Source organism: Schistocerca americana, chromosome 8 (genome assembly GCF_021461395.2).
Source record: "Schistocerca americana isolate TAMUIC-IGC-003095 chromosome 8, iqSchAmer2.1, whole genome shotgun sequence".
Classification (NCBI taxonomy): Eukaryota; Metazoa; Arthropoda; class Insecta; order Orthoptera; family Acrididae; genus Schistocerca; species Schistocerca americana.
The window spans coordinates 36,058,523-36,081,750 of record NC_060126.1 but is presented as its reverse complement, the minus strand read 5'-3'; the positions used below and the strand labels follow the sequence as shown (position 1 = coordinate 36,081,750).

General features: G+C 43.4%; 1 protein-coding gene across 2 annotated transcripts in view; it reads right to left on the bottom strand.

The window, feature by feature from the left end:
• Nucleotides 1-23,228, bottom strand: part of LOC124545221 (D-xylose transporter) — a 355,683-nt gene that overhangs the window by 50,955 nt on the left and 281,500 nt on the right. For both annotated transcript variants that reach the window (XM_047124093.1, XM_047124092.1), the window contains exon 2: nucleotides 10,383-10,609. In XM_047124093.1, the coding sequence (XP_046980049.1) occupies nucleotides 10,383-10,609 (227 nt within the window). The remainder of the gene's footprint in view (nucleotides 1-10,382; nucleotides 10,610-23,228) is intronic.

Here is a 23,228-nt window from a genome sequence, read left to right as displayed (position 1 = left end):
TTCAATATAATGAGTGAAACACTTATGCAGTCTTCAGCATGTTTCATCCATACTTCCACAATAATACTATAATTGTGCAAATAACTATGTCTGTTATATTTTCATGACTAAACTGTTGAACCAATTCTGATGAAATATAACATGGAGATACCTAGTCCCATGAAAAAGAACATAGGATACTGTAGAAGAAAATAAATGACTAAATGAAAATAAAGAGAAAATAAGTCCCTAAGGAGCCGGAGTGGGGAATAGAACATCGTTTATCAGATTAGTGGATATAAACCATATGAAAAAATTATTAAATTTGTTGCATAATTTACATGATTACAATGTACAGCTACTCTAATAGTTCGATGTGTAGATGCATCACACCCCTCCGCACACACTGCTCAGCAGCACGTGTCAACAGTTCAACAGTGTCAACATGTCGTGTGTCAGGGGAGTTGGAAGGGGGAAATTGGGGGGGGGGGGGGGGGGGGGTGGAGAGCTCTCCACATCATGAGCTATGCTTATCCAAACAGGTAGGTATGCATGGGCACCTGACATTACTGCATGTACAATGGCTTACTTACTCTATGTCATTCATCATAAAAAGCTACTGATGAGTGAGTAGAGCCACGAGTAAAAGCTACTATATAATATTTGTTTAATTCAACAAAAATATTTCATTTATTTACATTATATAACAACATGGAACATGAAATACCTTTAAAGTTTGCATGCATTTTATCTGTTCTTTTACATTTAATGACTGAAAGGAACAAACTGTGTAGAGGCTTGCATGCAGGACTGATGTTTAGTAGGCACCGAAAGCAAAAATTCACTTCTGGTGTGTGGCTTCACACTTGAAAGTTTAATGATATCTCTTTTTGGTCAGTCATAGTACCAAGCAAAAATACTACTCAACACTTGTGTTGCATGTTATAAAGTTACACAAATTTAAAAGAAACTATACAACCCACTGGAAAAATGTATCATGCCCATAACCAGTTTCACAAGACAAAAATCAGTGATGATTAGTAACTGGTCATTATTGTTACTGAATTACTTATTTTCACACTGTAATGCATGCCTTTACTTCCCAGTGCCTTTGGAGGAACTGGGTACCATTCATAACAGTCAACAGTTGCCTTACCTCTGGCATTAGAGAAAACGTATTCAATATTGTTTTTGTGGTGGATTCATTATAAACAAAGGCTGCTCATGATGTGTCACATGTGACATTCAGTGAAACATACGATGACCTTTTAGTACTCACTACAAACAAATTCTTGTATAAATTGTAATTTTATGTGCCCATTTGATACAGTATTGTCAAATTAGTCTGGTAAGATATTTGACAATGACAGCAAAACATGAATATAAAACAAAGAGAATATTCAATGCTTCTGGTAGCAGCAAAGTACACTACTGGCCACTACAATTGCTACACCACAAAGATGACGTGCTACAGACATGAAATTTAACCGACAGGAAGAAGATGCTGTAACATGCAAATGATTAACTTTTCAGAAAATTCACACAAGGTTGGCACCGGTGGCGACACCTACAACGTGCTGACATGAGGAAAGTTTCCAACCGATTTCTCATACACAAACAGCAGTTCACCGGCGTTGCCTGGTGAAACGTTGTTGTGATGCCTCGTCTAAGGAGGAGAAATGCGTTCCATCATGTTTCTGACTTTGATAAAGGTCGGATTGTAGCCTATCGTGATTGCAGTTTATTGTATCATGATATTGCTGCTTGTGTTGGTCGAGATCCAATGATTGTTAGCAGAATATGGAATCGGTGGGTTCAGTAGGGTAATACGGAATGCCGTGCTAGATCCCAATGGCCTCTATCACTAGCAGTCGAGATGACAGGCATCTTATCCACATGGCTGTAACAGATCGTGTAGCCACGTCTCGATCCCTGAGTCAACAGATGGGGATGCTTGCAAGACAACAACCGTCTGCACGAACAATTTGACGACGTTTGCAGCAGCATCGACTATCACCTCGGAGACAATGGCTGTGGTTACCCTTGACTCTGCATCACAGACAGGACCGCCTGCGATGGTGTACTCAATGACAATCCTGGGTCCATGAATGGCAAAACATCATTTTTCAGATGAATCCAGGTTCTGTTTACAGCATAATGATGGTCGCATCCATGTTTGGCGACATCACGGTGAATGCACATTGGAAGCGTGTATTCGTCATCGCCATACTGGCATATTACCTGGCGTGATGGTATGTGCCATCAGTTACGTGTCTCGGTCACCTCTTGTTCACATTGACGGCATTTTGAACATTGGACGTTTCATTTCAGATGTGTTATGACCCATGGCTCTACCCTTCATTCAATCCCTGCAAAACCCTACATTTCAGCAGGATAATGCATGACTGCATGTTGCAAGTCCTGTACGGACCTTTCTGGATACAGAAAATGTTCGACTGCTGCCCTGGCCAGCACATTCTCCTGATCTCTCACCAACTGAGAATGTCTGGTCAATGGTGGCCGAGCAATTGGCTCATCACAATACACCAGTCCCTACTCTTGATGAACTGTGGAATCGTGTTGAAGCTGCATAGGCAGCTGTACCTGTACACACCATCCAAGCTCTGTTTGACTCAATGCCCAGGTGTATCAAGGTCGTTATTACAGCGAGAGGTGTTTGTTCTGGGTACTGATTTCTCAGGATCTATGCACCCAAATTGCATTAAAATGTAATCACATGTCAGTTCTAGTATAATATATTTGTCCAATGAATACCCGTTTATCATCTGCATTTCTTTTTGGTGTAGCAATTTTAATGGCCAGTAGTGTATTAATACTATGCTGCGCCATCTATTTGTGACATATCAATTGTACTCAGTTGGTTTGGAAACAACGGATATTCTTTGTTGTCACCATCAATAAGCATTGTGGACCAGAATATTGCACCATATTGATTTGAAGCTGCTCTGCACTAGATTACGAACACTATTCATTCTGTAGACCCATAACAAGGTGGTCTTGAAGGATGTGGAACATCCCAGATATCTATAAAATAGGCTAACTGTGAACACCAAACAGTAGAAAGTCCACAATGCAATAACAACAGTATTAGGGAAATGAGTGATTGCTACTCACCATTTAGAGAAGAAGTTGACTGCTATAAATTTAATTTTGGCCAAAAGGCCTTCTTCTGATGTAGACAACATGCGCATCCACATAACCACAAATCACACACACATGACCACTGTCTCTGGACTGCAGACTGCAACTGTACTTGATTGGAGCAGGCACAGGTTTACCCATAAGCACTTTATTGAGTCATCATTTTTCTGACTTGTTTGATGCTGCCCACCACAAATTCCTCTCAGAGTAGCACTCTTCATCTCCGGGTAGCACTTGCAGCCTACATCATCAATTATTTTCTGGATATTTTCCAATCTCTGTCATCCTCTACAGATTTTGTCCTCTAGTACCATGGAAGCCATTCCCTGATGTCTTAACAGATGTCTTATTATCCAGTCCTTTCTCCTTGTCAGTGTTTTACACATATTCCTTTCCTCTTCAATTCTGTGCAGAACCTCCTCATTCCTTACCTTATCAATCCACCTGATATATAAAAGACACCAACCATTTTTTCTGCCAGCTCTCCACAGTTCCTATTCTTCTTCCTCACAGCGCCCTGCTGTCACTGTCAATGCCACTTCCTTCTGAACTAACACTCTCAGTGACTGTGACCTTGCACTATTGAACACTACCTTTTCCAACACCAACTGTCTGCATCCCTACAACCTCTTTCCTGGTCACTGTCACCAACTATACACTCACCCACAATTTCTTCTCCTTTGATGGCATCACCGACAAACAAATCCACAGTACAGCAATGGGCACCCACATGCCACCATCCCATGCCATCTTGTTCATGGGCCATCTAGAGGAATCCTTCCTAATCACCCAAAATCCCAAACCTCTTGCCTCATTCAGATTCAGTGATGACATCTTCATGATGTGGATCAAGGATGAGAACATCCTATTCAAATTCCTCCGAAATCGCAACACCTACTCCACCATTCACTTCACCTGGTCCTCCTCAAGCCAATGTGCCACCTTCCTCAATGGTGGCCTCCACCTCAGGGATGGCTACATCAGTTCCTCTGCCCATATCAAACCTACCAATCACTGGCAATGCCCCTACTTCTGCTACCCATTCCTTACCAAGAAGTCCCTTCCATAAAGCCTAGCTGCCCATGGTCATTGCATCTGTATATTGAGCAACCATACCAACACTCACTGAGGCTCTCACAAACTAAAATTACCCTTCAAGCAGTGTCCAGAAAAAGATCTCCTATGCCTTGTCTCTCCAGGCACCTACCAACTGATACATACCAATCATCTCACCACAAAGGAGCACTTCTCTCATGAAGCAACTGGATTGGATTGGAGCAACTGTATCAGATTCTCCACCAGAAATTCAGCTACCTCTCATCATGTCCTGAAATGAGGAATATCCTGACCACTATCCTTCCTACTGCTCCCACAGTGGTATTCTGCCACCCACCTGTGCAATATCCTTGATGATCCCTACTCCAGTCCTGCTCCTAATACCTTGTTTCATGACTCTTACTCTTGTAACACACCTAAATGTAAAACCTGTCTCATAAATCCTCCCATCAGTACCCACTACCTTGTCCAAACATGTCACAGCCATTCCCTATCATCAGAGACAGAGCTATCTGTCACAGCAGCCAAGCAATTTACAAATTATGCTGCAACCACTGTGCTGCCTTCTACATTGGCATGACAACAAATAATCTGTCTGTCTGCATAATTGGCAACTGACAAATTGTGACCAAGAGACATCTGAACCACCAAGTTGCTGAACATGCTGACCAACACAATGTGCTTCACTTGAATGGCTGATTCACAACCTGCTCCATCTGGTTCCTACCCACCACACAACTTTTTCTGAATAGCAGAGGTGAGAACTCTCCCTGCAGTATATTCTGCTTCCTGTAACCATCATGGTCTCAACTTTCACTAGTCCCTGTCCTCCACCTACATTTCCTCTTTCCTGCTCTCACACCAGCACTATGCAGTCTTCTATTGCGCCAATGCTTCCAATAATCTTTCTTACATCTTTTCCAGCCCTTCTAACCTCCCCCTCCCCAAAGCTCCTAACTGCACCTGTCAGCCCTATCCTGTCCTCATCATGCCCCTCCATACTCCCACAAATGCCAGACCGCTGCTCTTATCAGCTGCAGTGTCCGCCCCCGGTAGCTGAGTGGTAAGCGTGCCAGACTGTCAATCCTAAGGGCCCGGGTTCGATTCCCGGCTGGTTCGGAGATTTTCTCTGCTCAGGGACTGGGTGTTGTGTTGTCCTAATCATCCTCATTTCATCCCCATCGACGCGCAGGTCGCCGAAGTGGCGTCAAATCGAAACACCTGCACCAGGCGAACGGTCTACCCGACGGGAGGCCCTAGCCGCATGACATTTCCATTTTCCATCAGCTGCAGTTGCAGTCTGTCCACAACAGTGAGAGACAGTAGTCATATGTTGTGTGTGTGTGTGTGTGTGTGTGTGTGTGTGTGTGTGTGTGTGTGTGTGTGTGTGTGTAAGTGGGTGGGTGGGTGGTGGGTGTGGGTGAGTTGTGCTTGTGTGTATGTAGGTGTTTTCTCTATTTCTGAAGAAGGTTCAAAATGGTTCAAATGGCTCTGAGCACTATGGGATTTAACTTCTGAGGTCATCAGTCCCCTAGAACTTAGAACTATTTAAACCTAACTAATCTAAGGACATCACACACATCCATGTCCAAGGCAGGATTCAAACCTGCAACCGTAGCAGTCGCACGGTTCCAGACTGTAGCGCCTAGAACTGCTCGGCCACCCTGGCCAGCTCTGAAGAAGGTCTTTTGTCTTACATGTGTAGCACTGATTTCACAGTACCTGTTTGCAACTCAACAGTTCCTCTTTATGGTGAGTAACAATCTGTCTTTTTCGTTGTGAACAGATTTTGCTTTTCAAAAGTGATTGTTGTTTTACCATGGTGTTTGTGAAATAGGTCATGTAGCACTTTTGTATCATCGATGATTTCAAATAAAGGACATAAAGCAGAAAATTGTTACAGTGTGCTCATTTCCCCATACACCTGTTTTTGAAACAAATTGGAGTCATAAGTTTTGAAAGATCTAGAAAATCAGTCTTATTTGTGTTTCATCCATGAATGGATTATGAAGAAAAGAGAGGCAGAGTTCTGTGCTATGTCTGCATTAGGTCAATCCTCCTGGTGAATGACAGAAGACGACAGAAAGGGATGCTGATGGCTATTCTTAAAGAATATTATTGTAAGTGAAAAAAAGCTACACAAAAATTGAAAATGTACAAGAAGAGATGTCCACAGCAATAATTTGTGGTAATTATTCATACTCTATTGCATGTAATTACACTTACCTGGTTATGAGGACTTCCCCTGCTCTTATGGTGAACAAATACTGTGGTACCATGCTCGAAGTGCACAGGTTGACGGGTGACAGTGAAGTGAGGTGTACGAAGAAAGGGACGGACTCACCCAGCCCTCGAGGCACGAATGCATTTCTGCACTGTGGCCACATTATTTTGCTCAAGCTGTACCACAAATATTTTACATGTCGACTGCCTAACCTCGTGGAATACACCGGTTTCTGTCAGATCAATGAAGTTAAGCAATGTCAGATGTGGCCAGTACTTGGATAGGTATCTGCCCCGGTAGGCTACATGCTTTTGACAGCTTCCTATTTACCTTTCTAGGAAAGGGGAGAGGGGTGGTGCCACAGAATCCCCGATCACCAGAGTTTGTGCCAACATTCAGGATTAAATTTCAGACTTGACTGCAGTGTCTCACAGGGTGAGGACACGTGATACTATCAATGATGGTCCACCCATCAGATGGGAACATTAAGCTCGGCTGCCCCTCAGTGCTGTTTGAGAGGTGTAGGCTATGTGGCAGCACCACATTTCACCCTCTACCTTCTCTCACCACCATTCAACACAAACATGACACAGCACTACACACACACACCCTTTACAGTCATCTACACATAAAAGGTACACTTAACACATGACTCTCACAGTTGACAAAGGAAAGGTGGCAGCATGCCCTTCAGGGTCTCTCACCCAACCATACTGTACGACATAACTTTCCACTAACAAGGGAACCTCCCCATGTCACCCCCTCAGATTTAGTTATAAGTTGGCACAGTGGATAGGCCTTGAAAAACTGAACACAGATCAATCGAGAAAACAGGAAGAAGTTGTGTGGAACTATGAAAAAAATAAGCAAAATATACGAACTGAGTAGTCCATGTACAAGATAGGCAACATCAAACATTATATGAGCTCAGGAGCGCCGTGGTCCCGTGGTTACCGTGAGCGGCTGCGGAATGGAGAGGTCTTTGGTTCAAGTCTTCCCTCGAGTGAAAAGTTTAATTTTTTATTTTCAGACAATTATCAAAGTTCAGGCACTCACACATAATCAACTTCGCTCTCCAAAATTCCAGGATATGTTCAGATTTGCTCGGACATATGCAGGATTTCACGGTCTACACACGGAAAAATTTGAAAACGTTAAAAACATATGTTTTGACAGGGAAAACTGTGCGACTGTGAAACTGTTGCATTCATTTGTTGCAGTTTATGTGACAAACTCTTATGTTTTCATCACTTTTTGGGAGTGATTATCACATCCGCAAGAAAACCTAAATCGGGCAAGGTAGAAGAATCTTTTTACCCATTCGCCAAATGTACAAGTTAGTTGGGTCGACAACATATTCCTGTCATGTGACGCACATGCCGTCACCAGTGTCGTATAGAATATATCAGACGTGTTTTCCTGTGGAGGAATCGGTTGATCTATGACCTTGCGATCAAATGTTTTCGGTTCCCATTGGAGAGGCACGTCCTTTCGTCTACCAATCGCACGGTTTTAAGGTGCGGTCGCTAAACACAGACACTACACTTATTACAGTGAACAGAGACGTCAATGAACGAACGGACAGATCATAACTTTGCGAAAATAAAGAAAGTAAACTTCACGGTTTTTTTAATATAAATTGCTGGGATTTGAGCCCAGGACTTTCTGCATGCGAAGCAGACACTCTACCACTTTTTTTTCCTAACAAAAGAAATAAAACAAAATCATAGCCATCCCTACTTGGCACCGCCACTTGTGTCCCTCCCAAAGAAAAATGAACTCTTACCTCTTCAGGCGTTGCCTTCCCAACTATACGTAACCATCCCCCATCTAAAATGTGAAGAAACTACACTATACGGGACTAACGTGTGTACATCAACCCACAAAAACACGAGCGATGGAAGGGGGGAAGGGTATTTCTAGTAGGGTGCGGAAGGTATGTTTTTATTTTTTATTGTTTTTTTAAATTTAAATTTTAATTTTTTTAAATCTTTTTTAATTTTTTTAATTTTATGTTTTTGATTTATATAGATATCAATGTGCGAACAGTCATAGTTAATCAAGCCTGGAAAACTAAAACAGAATGAAGACACCATCGAAGATAGTAAACATAATAACATGAAAATGAAGCTACCACTTCGTAGTTAGGCTTCCCAGCGACTGCGCCCACTGATAAAGATTGTTCAAGATACGATCGTTTGCAGTTCGTTCTGACCTCATCTGCCACTGCCTGGAACATTCCAGCTACACGGCGGGCTGTGAAAGGCACTCCACAGGTAGTTGGCGAAGGATTGTCGATATCTGGTATGCCTGGAAATGGCATGATGTCTTTCTTGCAAATAGAGCCAGAAGTCAAGTAAATTCTTGTGTCCGTCACGACAGAGGTAGTGGACCGCATGTCCACCTATCCAGGTGACGGGCTCCGGCCTAACTCGCAAGAGATAACCCAGCATCTGCCGCACTAGGTGCCAAACCGGTTCCGCCTCTCCACAGCTGAGGCGGTGCTCGTGAGAATCTACTGTATTACAACCGACACAATTGGGAGATTCTGCCATGTGGATCAACCCACACAATTGGGAGATTCTGCCATCTGGATATTGTAGAGACGTTCTTGCGTCACCAGCTTCCCATTAACGACTACGTACCATTGGGAAACAACATCGGAATCAAGCATGGCATCGTGTACAGTCTTCCACACCACGCGCCACCGTACGTCAGGATATTTTAGTTCGACCACATTTAGGGGGCGGCGTTGCAGCATGTCATGATATAGGCGTCGAGTTGTGGCCATTTGTGGTGTCGTGAGCGCTACACTGCAATAACTTTGTTCTAAATAGAAACGTCCTATACAGGGTGTCCCAGCTATCTTGTCCACCCAAAATATCTCTGGAACAATAACAGCTATTGGAAAACGACTTTCACCGGTATCAATGTAGGGCTGGTGCCCATGAATGTACATATTTGGAAACATTCTAAAACGAAAGCGTATGTGTTTTTTAACACAAAATTATGTTTTTTTTAAATGGACCTCCTATATTTTTTCTTCAGCAATCCATAGCATGACAAAGCACATACACAATGACGTTGATTGCATCGCAATATTCCCATTACATCCCGAGATATTAAGACGTGAAGTTGACGCTTGAAACACCCGACACGTCCTGAGGCTCAGGCGTGAACCCCACGCTGCCCGTAATCGCGATGTGATTGACATGCGTGATCACACTTCCATACTTATCTAGAGGTCCGAAACGAATAATACTGTCTGCTGCCATCCTGCAGCATGGTGTTCACGCCTGAGCCTCAGGACGTGCGCTAGCAGCGCATGTCGGGTCTTTCAAGCGTCAACTTCGCGTCTCAATATCTCGGGATGTAATGTGAATATTGCGATGCAATCAACGCCATTGTGTATGTGCTTTGTCATGCTATGGATTGCTGAAGAGAAAATATAGGAGGTCCATTTAAAAAAACATGTTTGTGTTAAAAAACACATATGCTTTCGTTTTAGAATGTTTCCAAATATGTACATTCATGGGCCCCAGCCCTACATTGATACCGGCGAAAGTCGTTTTCCAATAGCTGTTATTGTTCCAGAGATATTTTGGGTGGACAAGATAGCTGGGACACCCTGTATAAAAGAATTCACTCGAGGGAAGTCTTGAACCACGAGACCACGGCGCTCCTGAGCTCACACCATCCTTGGTGTTGCCTATCTTGCACATGGACTACTCAGTTTGTATATTTTGCTTATTTTTTTCATAGTTCCACACAACTTCTTCCTGTTTTCTCGATCGATCTGTGTTCAGTTTTTCAAGGCCTATCCACTGTGCCAACTTATAACTAAATCTGAGGGGGGTGCGATGGGGAGGTTCCCTTGTAAGATTTTATGACTCAACGTTCAAAATTAAGAATATTTTTTAAAAGGAAATGCGCGAAGTGCCCGTGACGAGCGCTTACTTACACTTCGGAGCTGTTGGCTTCATTGCAGTGCACGGGCAGCTGCGCCACGGTGTACTCGGTGGTGTTGAGCTGGCAGGAGATGTCGCCGTAGTGCAGGTCGTTGGCCATGGCCTTTGTGGTGACGCCGATCAGGTAGTGGCCCAGCTCACCCAGCACGTAGCCGATGGAGACCACGGCCAGCACGTACGGCTTGTACAGGAACGACAGCTTGCCCACAAGCGGCTGCATCTGCAATGCCAGATGGCAGAGTGTCACTCTTCCAGACGAGGGGCGGCCGATGCTGTGACAGCGACAGCACGACCAGTGAACTCGCAACTGGGCGGGAAAGGCTACTCCGTCAAACAAAGCCGTGACACGTGATGCCACTTTGTTGTTGGGGTCTTCAGTCCTGAGACTGGTTTGATGCAGCTCTTCATTCCTGTCGATTGTTCCCTTATGCTCTCCCTGAAACTCTGTACAACCTCTGGTTCTTTCAGTTTATCCAGGTCCCATCTCTTTAAATTCCCACCTTTTTGCAGTTTCTTCAGTTTTAATCAACAGTTCATAACCAATAGATTGTGATCAGAGTCCACATCTGCCCCTGGAAATGTCTTACAATGTAAAACCTGGTTCCTAAATCTCTGTCTTACCATTATATAATCTATCTGAAACCTTCTAGTATCTCCAGGGTTCTTCCATGTATACAACCTTCTTTCATGATTCTTGAACCAAGTGTTAGCTATGATTAATTTATGCTCTGTGCAAAATTCTACCAGGCGGTTTTCTCTTGCATTTCTTAGCCCCAATCCATATTCACCTACTAGGTTTCGTTCTCTTCCTTTTCCTACTGTCGAATTCCAGTCACCCTTCACTACCTGAATAATTTCTTTTATCTCATCATACATTTCATCAATTTCTTCATCATCTGCAGAGCTAGTTGGCATATAAACTTGTACTACTATAGTAGGCGTGGGCTTCGTGTCTATCTTGGCCACAATAATGCGGTCACTATGCTGTTTGTAGTAGCTTACCCGCACTCCTATTTTTTTATTCATTATTAAACCTACTCCTGCATTACCCCTATTTGATTTTGTATTTATAACCCTGTATTCGCCTGACCACAAGTCTTGTTCCTCCTGCCACCGAACTTCGCTAATTCCCACTATATCTAACTTTAACCTATCCATTTCCCTTTTTAAATTTTCTAACCTACCTGCCCGATTAAGGGATCTGACATACCACGCTCCGATCCGTAGAACGCCAGTTTTCTTTCTTCTGATAACGACGTCCTCTTGAGTAGTCCCCGCCCGGAGATCCGAATGGGGGACTATTTTACCTCCGGAATATTTTACCCAAGAGGATGCCATCATCATTTAACCATACAGTCACATTAGGCCGGTGAAAGATGTGAGAATGTCCTGTTATTGGCCTACAGAAGACTTGCAATTACTGTTTACGAATTCTAGACAATGTTGCCTGGGTTAAGCTAGTCACTGTGAGGTCGACAGCACAGAAACTATGGGCAACCTTGAGCGCTCGTCTCTCTAACACGAAAGACCGTTCCGATTTCATGGGCAATGATGCCTTTGAATATTCTCTCCACTATGGTACTGAGCTCACTAAACAGGACTTTCGGAAACAGTGATCGTACATCAGATGAAGCAACAACAATGAATATTTGGCCTTTTATCAACAAACCAAATTTTTGGTGCAAAAAAAAAGAAAAATAAATGCATGTGCTTCAGTACTACAACATGGGGTTCCCAGAACCTTTACAATGATAACTGAGACACTTTAGAGCATATTTCGCCGCGGTACATCACGTTTTCGCCTTACACCGGATTTTAAATCCGTATTTTACGTCTACTAATAGAGAATCTCTGAGCCTTGAAAACGGATAAAGATATCAAGAAAATTTTCAAGGTGCTTCGATATCGGGATATTAGGAATATATCATGAAAATTACAACCATTTGCTGTGCACAACCGTCTTGGAATCCACGGCTCGGTTTTCGTACAAAAAAATTGGAAAACAGAGATTTTTCAAGTATTCTAGGAACCCGCCCATGAACTAATGGTGGCTCCGTAAGCCCCCTAAGACCCACCATAAACCACATCAGATTCAAAAAGAACCAACCGATTTACTTATTTTGATCCTGTACTGTAGTACAGTCACACTGATACGATCCTGCTGTTGGGTATACAAATGGTCTCTAGACCAAGGGCTATCCATTACGCTAGACTACCTTTCTATCAGCAACAAACCAGGGGTATGTACCCCAAAAGAATCTCGTTCTCATGCGCAGCGTTCTGGAAAATAGTGGTAAGCATGCTGCTGCGTGCGCATCAGGAAGAACATGAACAAAATGGCTCTCCAGATTTCCGAAACGTATAATAAGTATGAGTATGTGGTTGTCTCACAATTAGTTTTGAACCGCTTCCATGTCTGCCAAAGGGTTCTTAATACGTGTTGCAACTGTTGACAAACAGTGGATATTGATAAGCATGGCTTCACCCTTCCTAACATGATAAAAACTCAGAGATCACGTTTCTAATTATCAGTATATTGTTCTTCAGTATGAAGACTCTATTTTGCCTGTACACATCTTAAGCTGCGTTTATAATGAGTGTAATAACAAGTTTATGTTCGTAACTTTTGTTTTCGACGATGTCCGCAACACGTTTGCAACTCTGTTCATTGTTCGCATCTCCGTCCATGCTAGCCACAAACATTTGTGTGTCTACGCGCTTCGCCCGCTGCGCTGAAGGTCCCGCAAACGTTTCGCGAGTTAATGATATGCCGGCCGAAGTGGCCGTGCGGTTAAAGGCGCTGCAGTCTGGAACCGCAGGACCGCTACGGTCGCAGGTTCGAATCCTGCCTCGGGCATGGATGTTTGTGATGTCCTTAGGTTAGTTAGGTTTAACTAGTTCTAAGTTCTAGGGGACTAATGACCTCAGCAGTTGAGTCCCATAGTGTTCAGAGCCATTTGAACCATTTACATAATGATATGTGGTGCTGCAGTACTATTCGATAATATCAGCAATCGGAGACAAAAACGTAGTTATCGATGGTTGACGAAAACGTACTATAGTAGACGTGGCGTGAAAGACATACTACGCTAGCTGAATGTAACTTCACTAGGAAGTCACCATTCCGTTTCGAAATTATAACGAGTGTGATAGAGCCGTTTGTTTCGAAGAATGACACAAATTTCGGAAAAAGAATTCCTGCTTGGTATTTTAGCAACAGGAGATTCCTTTCAAAGCCAGCTATATCTCAAACAGTTCAACGATTTGTGATGCATTGTTGGAAGGGTTACGTAAAGGCAATTCATTTATAAGAATAACACTGAAGTTTGTGTTTTGTTGCGCACAAATAGTTATATAATACATTATGTATATAACCATATCATCTTTATACAGAACACCTACTGCCTGTTCTACAGAAACGCGCCAAAATACGAACGTGCCAGAGGAGTTGTCGATACCCCTGTCGAATCCGCGTTCACTGACAATTTCTCCTGACACAGTTTGTCTGTACTGAGTTAGCAGAGAGCTCAGCCTCCTTTCTATGCCACTGCATCTGGTGTTGAGCCCAGCAGCGATCGTCTGCACCGAGTCAAAAATGGTTCAAATGGTTCTGAGCACTATGGGACTTAGCTTCTGAGGTCATCAGTCCCCTAGAACTTAGAACTACTTAAGCCTAACTAACCTAAGGACATCACACACATCCATGCCAGAGGCAGGATTCGAACGTGCGACCGTAGCGGTCGCGTGGTTCCAGACTGTAGCGCCTTGAACCGCTCGGCCACTCCGGCTGGCTGCACCGAGTCGTTTCCAGTGAAATCTCTTATACTGTTACTCCACAAAGTATTCGTCTAATACATGATTGTATGCTTAAGGTTGTATAAAGGGTGGAAAACTGGCGGGTTGAAATAAGGCAGGGACAAGGACATCTTTATTGATCAGTTAAAATGAGAATACAATAGAGAAGCAGAGATTGCTATGTAAATAAACATGGTTAAGTATTCAGAAGTACAGATAGGCAATGTAAGACGTAAAATAAGTATTCGTCTACAGTACTGAAAATCACACTTTGAACATAGAATGTTGTTGTTAGTACTTAGTTGGGCCTCCTTTCCTCTTTATAATCGCTTGCATTGTTATTGGTATGGATTTCGCCAAAGATTCTGTTGTTTGCACTGTAATTTTACGCCATTCCTCTTGTAGAGCGGTCTGTAGATCATTTCTACTGGATATCTGACGATTCCTGATATTTTTGTCGAGTAAATGCCACAAATTCTCGATAAGATTAATGTCTGGGGATTGCATTGGTGTCTGCATCCAGTGGGGCAACACACACAGCTTTGTATCTAGAGACGTATGTTTTGGATGATTATCTTATCCCCACTAAGATCCATATGATTCACACTACTGGACAGATGTGTTTTTAGGATATTTATGTAGATCTTGTGGTCCATAATGCCATCAGTGAAACACAAATCTCCCACACCATTTGCACTCATGCACCCCCACAAAAGTACTGAACTTACTCCATGTTTAACTGTTGTGTACATAGTTCCGCATAGTCAGCGCGTACACAACTTTCCCACTAGGGCGCGCCCCGCTAAGCACAACAGCGCAGGCACAGCGCTTGTCCGTCTCCGCACTACGAGATGGCGCTGCCATAGAGACGGACCAAATTCTGCTTCCACTGATCCGCGTATTAATATGTAACGCAGCCAATGAGATTGCTGCTAATGTAGAACCTTTTCTCCTCACGGATCACACTCGCGCAGTGATACCTGAACGCGCGAGGTATTATAACGAGTGTACAGACCTCCGATTAGTTTGTCTGCATTTGTCTCCACCAGTCTGTACGAGTCTGCATTAGTCTGTACCAGTATATAGTCAAGTTTCAGTCTGCGCCCAATAGGATTACCATATTCCTGTACATAGCCATGAAGATAAATATATAGACACTTTTGTGGTTCAAATGGTTCAAATGGCTCTGAGCACTATGGGACTTGACATCTATGGTCATCAGTCCCCTAGAACTTAGAACTACTTAAACCTAACTAACCTAAGGACATCACACAACACCCAGCCATCACGAGGCAGAGAAAATCCCTGACCCCACCGGGAATCGAACCCGGGAACCCGGGCGTGGGAAGCGAGAACGCTACTGCACGACCACGAGATGCGGGCTATAGACACTTTTGTCAAGTATCAGAGATATGTGAAAATAAGATTAACGTAGCAAGACCAAAGGAACTTCAAATTGTCAATTATAAATAGCATCCAGAATCAAGTTAAGTAATGTTTATGCTTGTCATTATTTTAATAAATGTGTGTGAAAATTAATCAAGTTCTGTTTAAAGTTGGTTACCGTCAATCTACTACTCTAAGCGTGCAAGTGGCATTTCTATCGTCTGACCTAAGGGCAGAAGATAAACACGCCACGATATGACCACGAGACACATTGCTGACACTCGCCTACTTCGTTAGAGCGACAAGTCAAATAATCTGATGGTGTGTGTACCGAACGTCTTACAGTACGCACACCACATTAACTGAGGCTGTTATATTTCTCTCTTCAAGTACACAATTCTTTTTTTCTCCACACTGTTACGCGCCCTTTACACTTAAACAGCTCAAGTAAATACAAACTTCTTCCAGAAATCAAACCCACCTGATTTATGTTCCTTTGCAAATGCAAGTCGCTTTCTTCTGTTGATTTTACTGATGTGCGGTTTTCGGCTTCCACACCCAGCTTCACGAAACATATTTTTTACAGTCTGTGCTGAAGCAGACCTTCCTGTACGCATATGAAATGCAGTAGCAAGGTGTGGAGCGCTCAGTTTAGGATGACTTCTCGAAGAAGCTGTCGTTACTCCATCTTGGACAGAACTCCAGGACGACCATTCGTGATTTGTTTTTTTTACTTGTTGCTCTGATTAAACCTGTATACAATACTCTTCACTGTACTGGTAGGTCTACCGACGGTTTCTCCGATTTCTTGAAAACATTTTCCTTGTCGAAACAACCTGACGCAGTTTTTTCCCTCTTCCTTTGTAGTTTTGCAACGTTTTCTACCCATATTACGTAAGTATCACTCAACGGCTTTCAGGCCTGAGAGACAGCTATTCACTGTGCTGGATGGAACACAACTGCATAACGAACGCGAGAGGGGCATGTGTCAGCGCGGCCCAGTACCACAGATATTGTCTCGTTTGGCGTCCATTGCGGCGTGATTTTATATAGCGTGTATTTGGTCACAAATGAAGCTACGTATGAACCATACAGAGCATTTTGTTTCCAAGTGTAGAAATCAACCAATGTCAGGAAATAGTTATTATTTATTTCGCAGTTATATTTGTTTGACTGTGTGTATTGTAGTCCATGCGTCGTGATCGGACGAATACTCTGTGGAGTCACTGTAAATAGCACTTCGCACTTTCAAGATGCACTCCCCTGCCTTAGTCTTACTTTGTCCACGCCACTGCTTGGAAACATGATTTACATGAAGTAGGCTATGGTGGAACATAAATACCAGCGCCGTACAGTGGCATTTAACTGTAGCAGATCAGAAACAATGTTTCCACTGATACGGCGCGACACAACCATGCAAGGCAGTTCTTGTGTTTGCAACATAATGCAGACATCGATAGTACAGTAGTAGCTGCAAGCCACTGTCGCCAAACACGTTTTCACACCAAGTGTAAATGTACGTTTAGATACAACTACAATACAGTACCGTGTGTAGAATTACTTCGGCCCGTGGAAGCTAACTCGTTTTCGCTACACGAAGGCAAATTCTGCTCTCAAAAGGCCTCTCCAGAATAAAATGGATCCAGCAAGCGACAGATATAGCACGAAGGCTAACGTGTCTCATCAAAGCTTTCCTCTGACAGACCGATTCGCGCAGAATTCCGGTGCGTGTACGGGGCAGCCAGCCCCACGTGTAGCTGACCTATCTGGGTGTTATGGTCAGCAGAGAAAGCCGACCGTGTACTCATTTCCACAAAATGGTTCAAATGGCTCTGAGCACTATGGGACTTAACATCTATGGTCATCAGTCCCCTAGAACTTAGAACTACTTAAACCTAACTAACCTAAGGACATCACACAACACCCAGCCATCACGAGGCAGAGAAAATCCCTGACCCCGACGGGAATCGAACCCGGGAACCCGGGCGTGGGAAGCGAGAACGCTACCGCACGACCACGAGATGCGGGCTCATTTCCACAGTTTGTGCTGCTAGCAAGTACAGTTAGTTGTTCGTGATGGGAAACGAGGCTGCTTGTTCGCTCACACACCCGCTGACTGTCGTGATGTCGACATGTCCGGGGAATCCCCGGGCAGCTAGTGTTTGCTCGACTGCAGTGCGACCTGGCGGTGACCTTGGCGCAAGACGACTGGAACGTGTCCTTGCGGCGTTATGGCCTAGCCGCCGTCTCCACAGGTTGACCGACCAGCCGACAGCTTGGTCGCAGTGCCTCTGACGCCCTCCGTCAGTGAAGGAGTTTAGTGTAGGCTGGCGTAGATTGGAACCTATGTACAAAATAGTTTAGATTTGACCCTCCTAGGCTGGAATGGATACCGTGGCGCTTCTGTACTTGGAGACGAGTGCTGCACTGCGCTTTTTGCTATTAAAAAGACGCCGAATGCACGTCAGTGTGCTACATTTGTCTCGAAAAGAAGGTGGCGAGTACTGTCCTCACTAATTAGAATAACCAGACAAGTTTCACGAATATGTGCATAACTTTTGTTTTCGACGATGTCCGCAACACGTTTGCAACTGTCTTCATTGTTCGCGTCTCCGCCCATGCTACCCACAAACATTTTTGCGTACCTACGCGCATCGCCCGCTGCGCTGAAGGTACCGCAAACGTTTCACTAGTTAATGATACGAGGCGCTGCACTACTATTCGACAATATCAACAAACGGAGATAAAAACGTAGTTATCGATGGTTGACGAAAACGTACTATAGTAGACGCCGCGTGAATGACATACTACGCTAGCTGAATGTAACTTCACTAGTACGTCATCGTTCCGTTTCGAAATTATAACGAGTGTTATAGAGCCGTTTGTTTCTAAGAATGACGCAAATTTCGGAAAAAGAATTCCTGCTGGGTGTTTTAGCAACAGGAGATTCCTTTCAAAGCCAGCTATATCTCAAATGCAGGGTGTTACAAAAAGGTAAGGCCAAACTTTCAGGAAACATTCCTCACACACAAAGAAAGAAAATATGTTATGTGGACATGTGTCCGGAAATGCTTACTTTCCATGTTAGAGCTCATTTTATTACTTCTCTTCAAATCATATTAATCATGGAATGGAAACACACAGCAACAGAACGTACCAGCGTGACTTCAAACAATTTGTTACAGGAAATGTTCAAAATTTCCTCTGTTAGCGAGGATACATGCATCCACCCTCCGTCGCATGGAATCCCTGATGCGCTGATGCAGTCCTGGAGAATGGCGTATTGTATCACAGCCGTCCACAATACGAGCACAAAGAGTCTCTACTTTGGTACCGGGGTTGCGTAGACAAGAGCTTGTAAAGGCACATGTTCTAGCAGCACAGGTATCCCGCAAGAAATCATGATAACGTGCTCCATTGAGCGTAGGTGGAAGAACATGCGGCCCAACCAAGACATCACCAACAATGCCTGCCCAAACGTTCACAGAAAATCTGTGTTGATGACGTGATTGCACAATTGCGTCCGGATTCTCGTCAGCCCACACATGTTGATTGTGAAAATTTACAATTTGATCATGTTGGAATGAAGCCTCATCCGTCAAGAGAACATTTGCACTGAAATGAGGATTGACACATTGTTGGATGAACCATTCGCAGAAGTGTACCCGTGGAGGCCAATCAGCTGCTGATAGAGCCTGCACTCGCTCTACATGGTACGGAAACAACTGGTTCTCCCGTAGCACTCTCCATACAGTGGCGTGGTCAACGTTACCTTGTACTGCAGCAACTTCTCTGACGCTGACGTTAGTGTTATCGTCAACTTCACGAAGAATTGCCTCGTCCATTGCAGGTGTCCTCGTCGTTCTAGGTCTTCCCCAGTCGCGAGTCATGGGCTGGAATGTTCCGTGCTCCCTAAGACACCGATCAATTGCTTCGAACGTCTTCCTGTCGGGACATCTTCGTTCTGGAAATCTGTCTCGATACAAACGCACCGCGCCACGGCTGTTGCCCCGTGCTAATCCATACATCAAATGGGCATCTGCCAACTCCGCATTTGTAAACATTGCACTGACTCCAAAACCACGTTTGTGATGAACACTAACCTGTTGATGCTACGTACTGATGTGCTTGATGCTAGTACTGTAGAGCAATGAGTCCCATGTCAACACAAGCACCGAAGTCAACATTACCTTCCTTCTATTGGGCCAACTGGCGGTGAATCGAGGAAGTACAGTACATACTGACGAAACTAAAATGAGCTCTAACTTGAAAATAAGCGTTTCCGGACACATGTCCACATAACATCTTTTCTTTATTTGTGTGTGAGGAATGTTTGCTGAAAGTTTGGCCGTACCTTTTTGTAACACCCTGTATGTGAGATGAAGGGAGAAACGTTCTGTTACACAGTCGAGATGATTCGTAGCGTCCTTGAAAAGCAAGATTACAAACACTCCGTTTTCCTGTGTTTATTTGATGTTTTGCAAACATATGTCGATTGACTCTCAATGACTGTCATCCAGCATACAATTGAAAGACAAGCATAATGTTTAGAACAAGATACTCTGAACAACTAAGCAGTGAAAAGTGCCAGCACATACACCACATTTGCAAAAAACTTCATATAACAAAATCACCACCACACCGGGATAAAAACGTCAGTATGCAGTAAATAATAATCATTTGTAGACAGACAATGCCTACCTACCACAATCCAAAAGAATCAACTACAGTGACTATAAGCGTAATATCACCACACTTCTCACTTGAAAGAATTTTTTTTTCCACCAGCTGCGACATAGTCGCGAATATAAATAGTGCTCCAGGTACTGTCAAAAAACATTCGAATTTTTTTACGTTATAAATTATGCCTGAAATTTTCAGTAAATATTTAGTCTACTTGTCTTTTCCAATAAACCTGCGATTTTAGTCAACGGATTCCGAACTGTATTCCGACTGTGATATTTTTCATCCTCAGGATGCCACAAACTCCTTTCCTTCTTTGACTAAACTTCTCTGTTTCTCACAGTGCACCGAAAAAAACTGCCTTGAACTTGACCGATTGACGTCCGAAGTCTGTTCGTTCGGACGATGGGATCGACTATACCGTGGCGGCGCACGTGCTGTCGTACTGATTTGAGAAGATCTACAGATATGTGACAGCAGCCTAACGAGCAGAGCTGCAAAAATTGCGACCTCCGGAAAGCTACGTTTCTTCAGTTGCTGCACTCACTAGTATTGTCATAAATATTCTTAATGCTACATCTTTCAACACATATTTGAAGAAATCTTTACAGCGTTTAATTATGGAAGCAATAGAAGCCCTTTTCGGCGGTAGCCGTCTGTGTATGATGCTACATAACGCTTAACTCACAAGGTGTGGTCTCTCAGACCGCGCGAAAATTTCCGAACTCGCTCTCCAAGGCCAGTTGTGGTGGAATGCTTCTATGCTCCCCCCTACCCTCCTTAAATTGCCAAGCCCACGGTGTTTTGCTGTCGGTTGCGGTATCGCCTTCTGTTTTTACATTAGCCAGTGATCACAGTTCTACTATCGAGCCAGTGTATTATTCAGAGTAAGAACTTCAGGAAACTTGTGATGGGGATCTGTCTGTTTTTTCAATGAAATACTTAAAAGTGTCTGTTAAAATCGAATGTGTTCTGAGTGATAAGAAAAATGTAGTTCCCAGCAATGAATGTCAATTTGACAGACTTTCTTCTTGTACCTATCGGGTGGAATTTTTATGCGCAAATTTAAATTCTGGAATTTAGTTTTATATGGAAATTCATTTGCTAGAGAGATTGGATAATTTTTCATAAAGTAAAATTCAGTACTCTATTAGTCAATTTATGTGTACTATTTAAAAGAACCACAGAAAATTATGTGATTTTGTGTGATAAATAGCAAAATGCTGCAGGCTTTGTTTAGTACAATAAAATAAACTAGAAGCATTTAAACAATATTTAAATAATAGTGAAAATAAATGTCATATAGTATAAGTTAAAAATTTCAAATGATTTTTGGCTTAAATCTCGGTTTAAACATAGGGATCCCAGAGACCCAACCTCGTGGTATACGTTACAGAAAATTCACCTCGAGATTTACGGGTTAAAGCGTTTCATGACAGGAAATTAAAGTATGATGAAGTGCTGTGATATGTGTCGCGTCTGTTTTCAGTTTCACTTAATATTTTATTAGGCACTGTAACTCAAACCGTCTGGTTTTAGTCCTCATTCTGCAGAAATCGGCCAAACGTCGTATTTACTTCACCATCATTTGAGATCCTACAGTACGGCGACGGAGTGACAGCAAGAAAATGGCTCTGAGCACTATGCGACTTAACTTCTGAGGTCATCAGTCGCCTAGAACTTAGAACTAATTAAACCTAACTAACGTAAGGACATCACACACATCTATGCCCGAGTCAGGATTCGAACCTGCGACCGTAGCGGTCGCTCGGCTCCAGACTGTAGCGCCCAGAACCGCACGGCCACACCGGCCGGCGACAGCAAGAACTCCTTTCTTTGAACACCAGCGAATTCTGTCGGTGGTGCGGACCAAACGCCCTGTTGTATTAATTATGGCAGCAATAGAAGCCCTTTTTGTCGGTAGTCGTCTGTGTATGATGCTACTTGCTAGTCAACAACGAGGACAGGTTCGCGTGACACGGTTGCCGAATTACGAGGGGATAACGAATCTACACTGGCGGACATTATAAGCACCTATCTCTTCTTTACTGTTGACTCATCATTTTGCCTATCTGCAGCTCTTTAACGTTGTCCCCTTTACGGTAAGTAGCAACTACCTTTTCCTACATTGTTATTAAGTAATCTGTTTATTATTTCAAAATTAGTTGCCATAACAGTTAATGCATTTATCCAATTGTGAAACAAGACAGTCAGTGGCTTCACGGAAAAATGTCTGCGGTGCGCTACGGAACGGTGGGTATACCCAGGCGTGCTCCCCACGTGTGACTCGTGTGCGGCGTACACGCGTGCGAAGCACGCAGGGGCGCTGCGAGATGCCCCCGACTGCGGCTGAGTAAAATTGTAGGCCCGCCTTTTAATGATACGAAATATTTGGAAATGGCATAACGCGCATAGAGACACTATCAATCATTACTCAAATGTATGTGATACAAAGTTGAGAAAAATTTAATATTTCAGCACACACGTATAGCTGCCGCAAGAATGGTTGTCCAACGGGTCCGTAGTTCGGTCTCGTCGGATATCGATTCGCTACAGACCACTTCGCGTCGACTGTCCTGTTTTTTTCCATTGCTGCCAACTCCAGGGACCTACCAGCTATAGCACCGTACTTCTGTTCAAAAATGGTTCAAATAGCTCTGAGCACTATGGGACTTAACATCTAAGGTCATCAGTCCCCTAGAACTTAGAACTACTTAAACCTAACTAACCTAAGGACATCACACAACACCCAGCCATCACGAGGCAGAGAAAATCCCTGACCCCGCTGGGAATCGAACCTACTGCACGACCACGACCACGAGATGCGGGCTATAGACACTTTTGTCAAATATCAGAGATATGTGAAAATAAGATTAACGTAGCAAGACCAAAGGAACTTCAAATTGTCAATAGTAAATAGCATCCAGAATCAAGTTAAGTAATGTTTATGCTTGTCATTATTTTAATAAATGTGT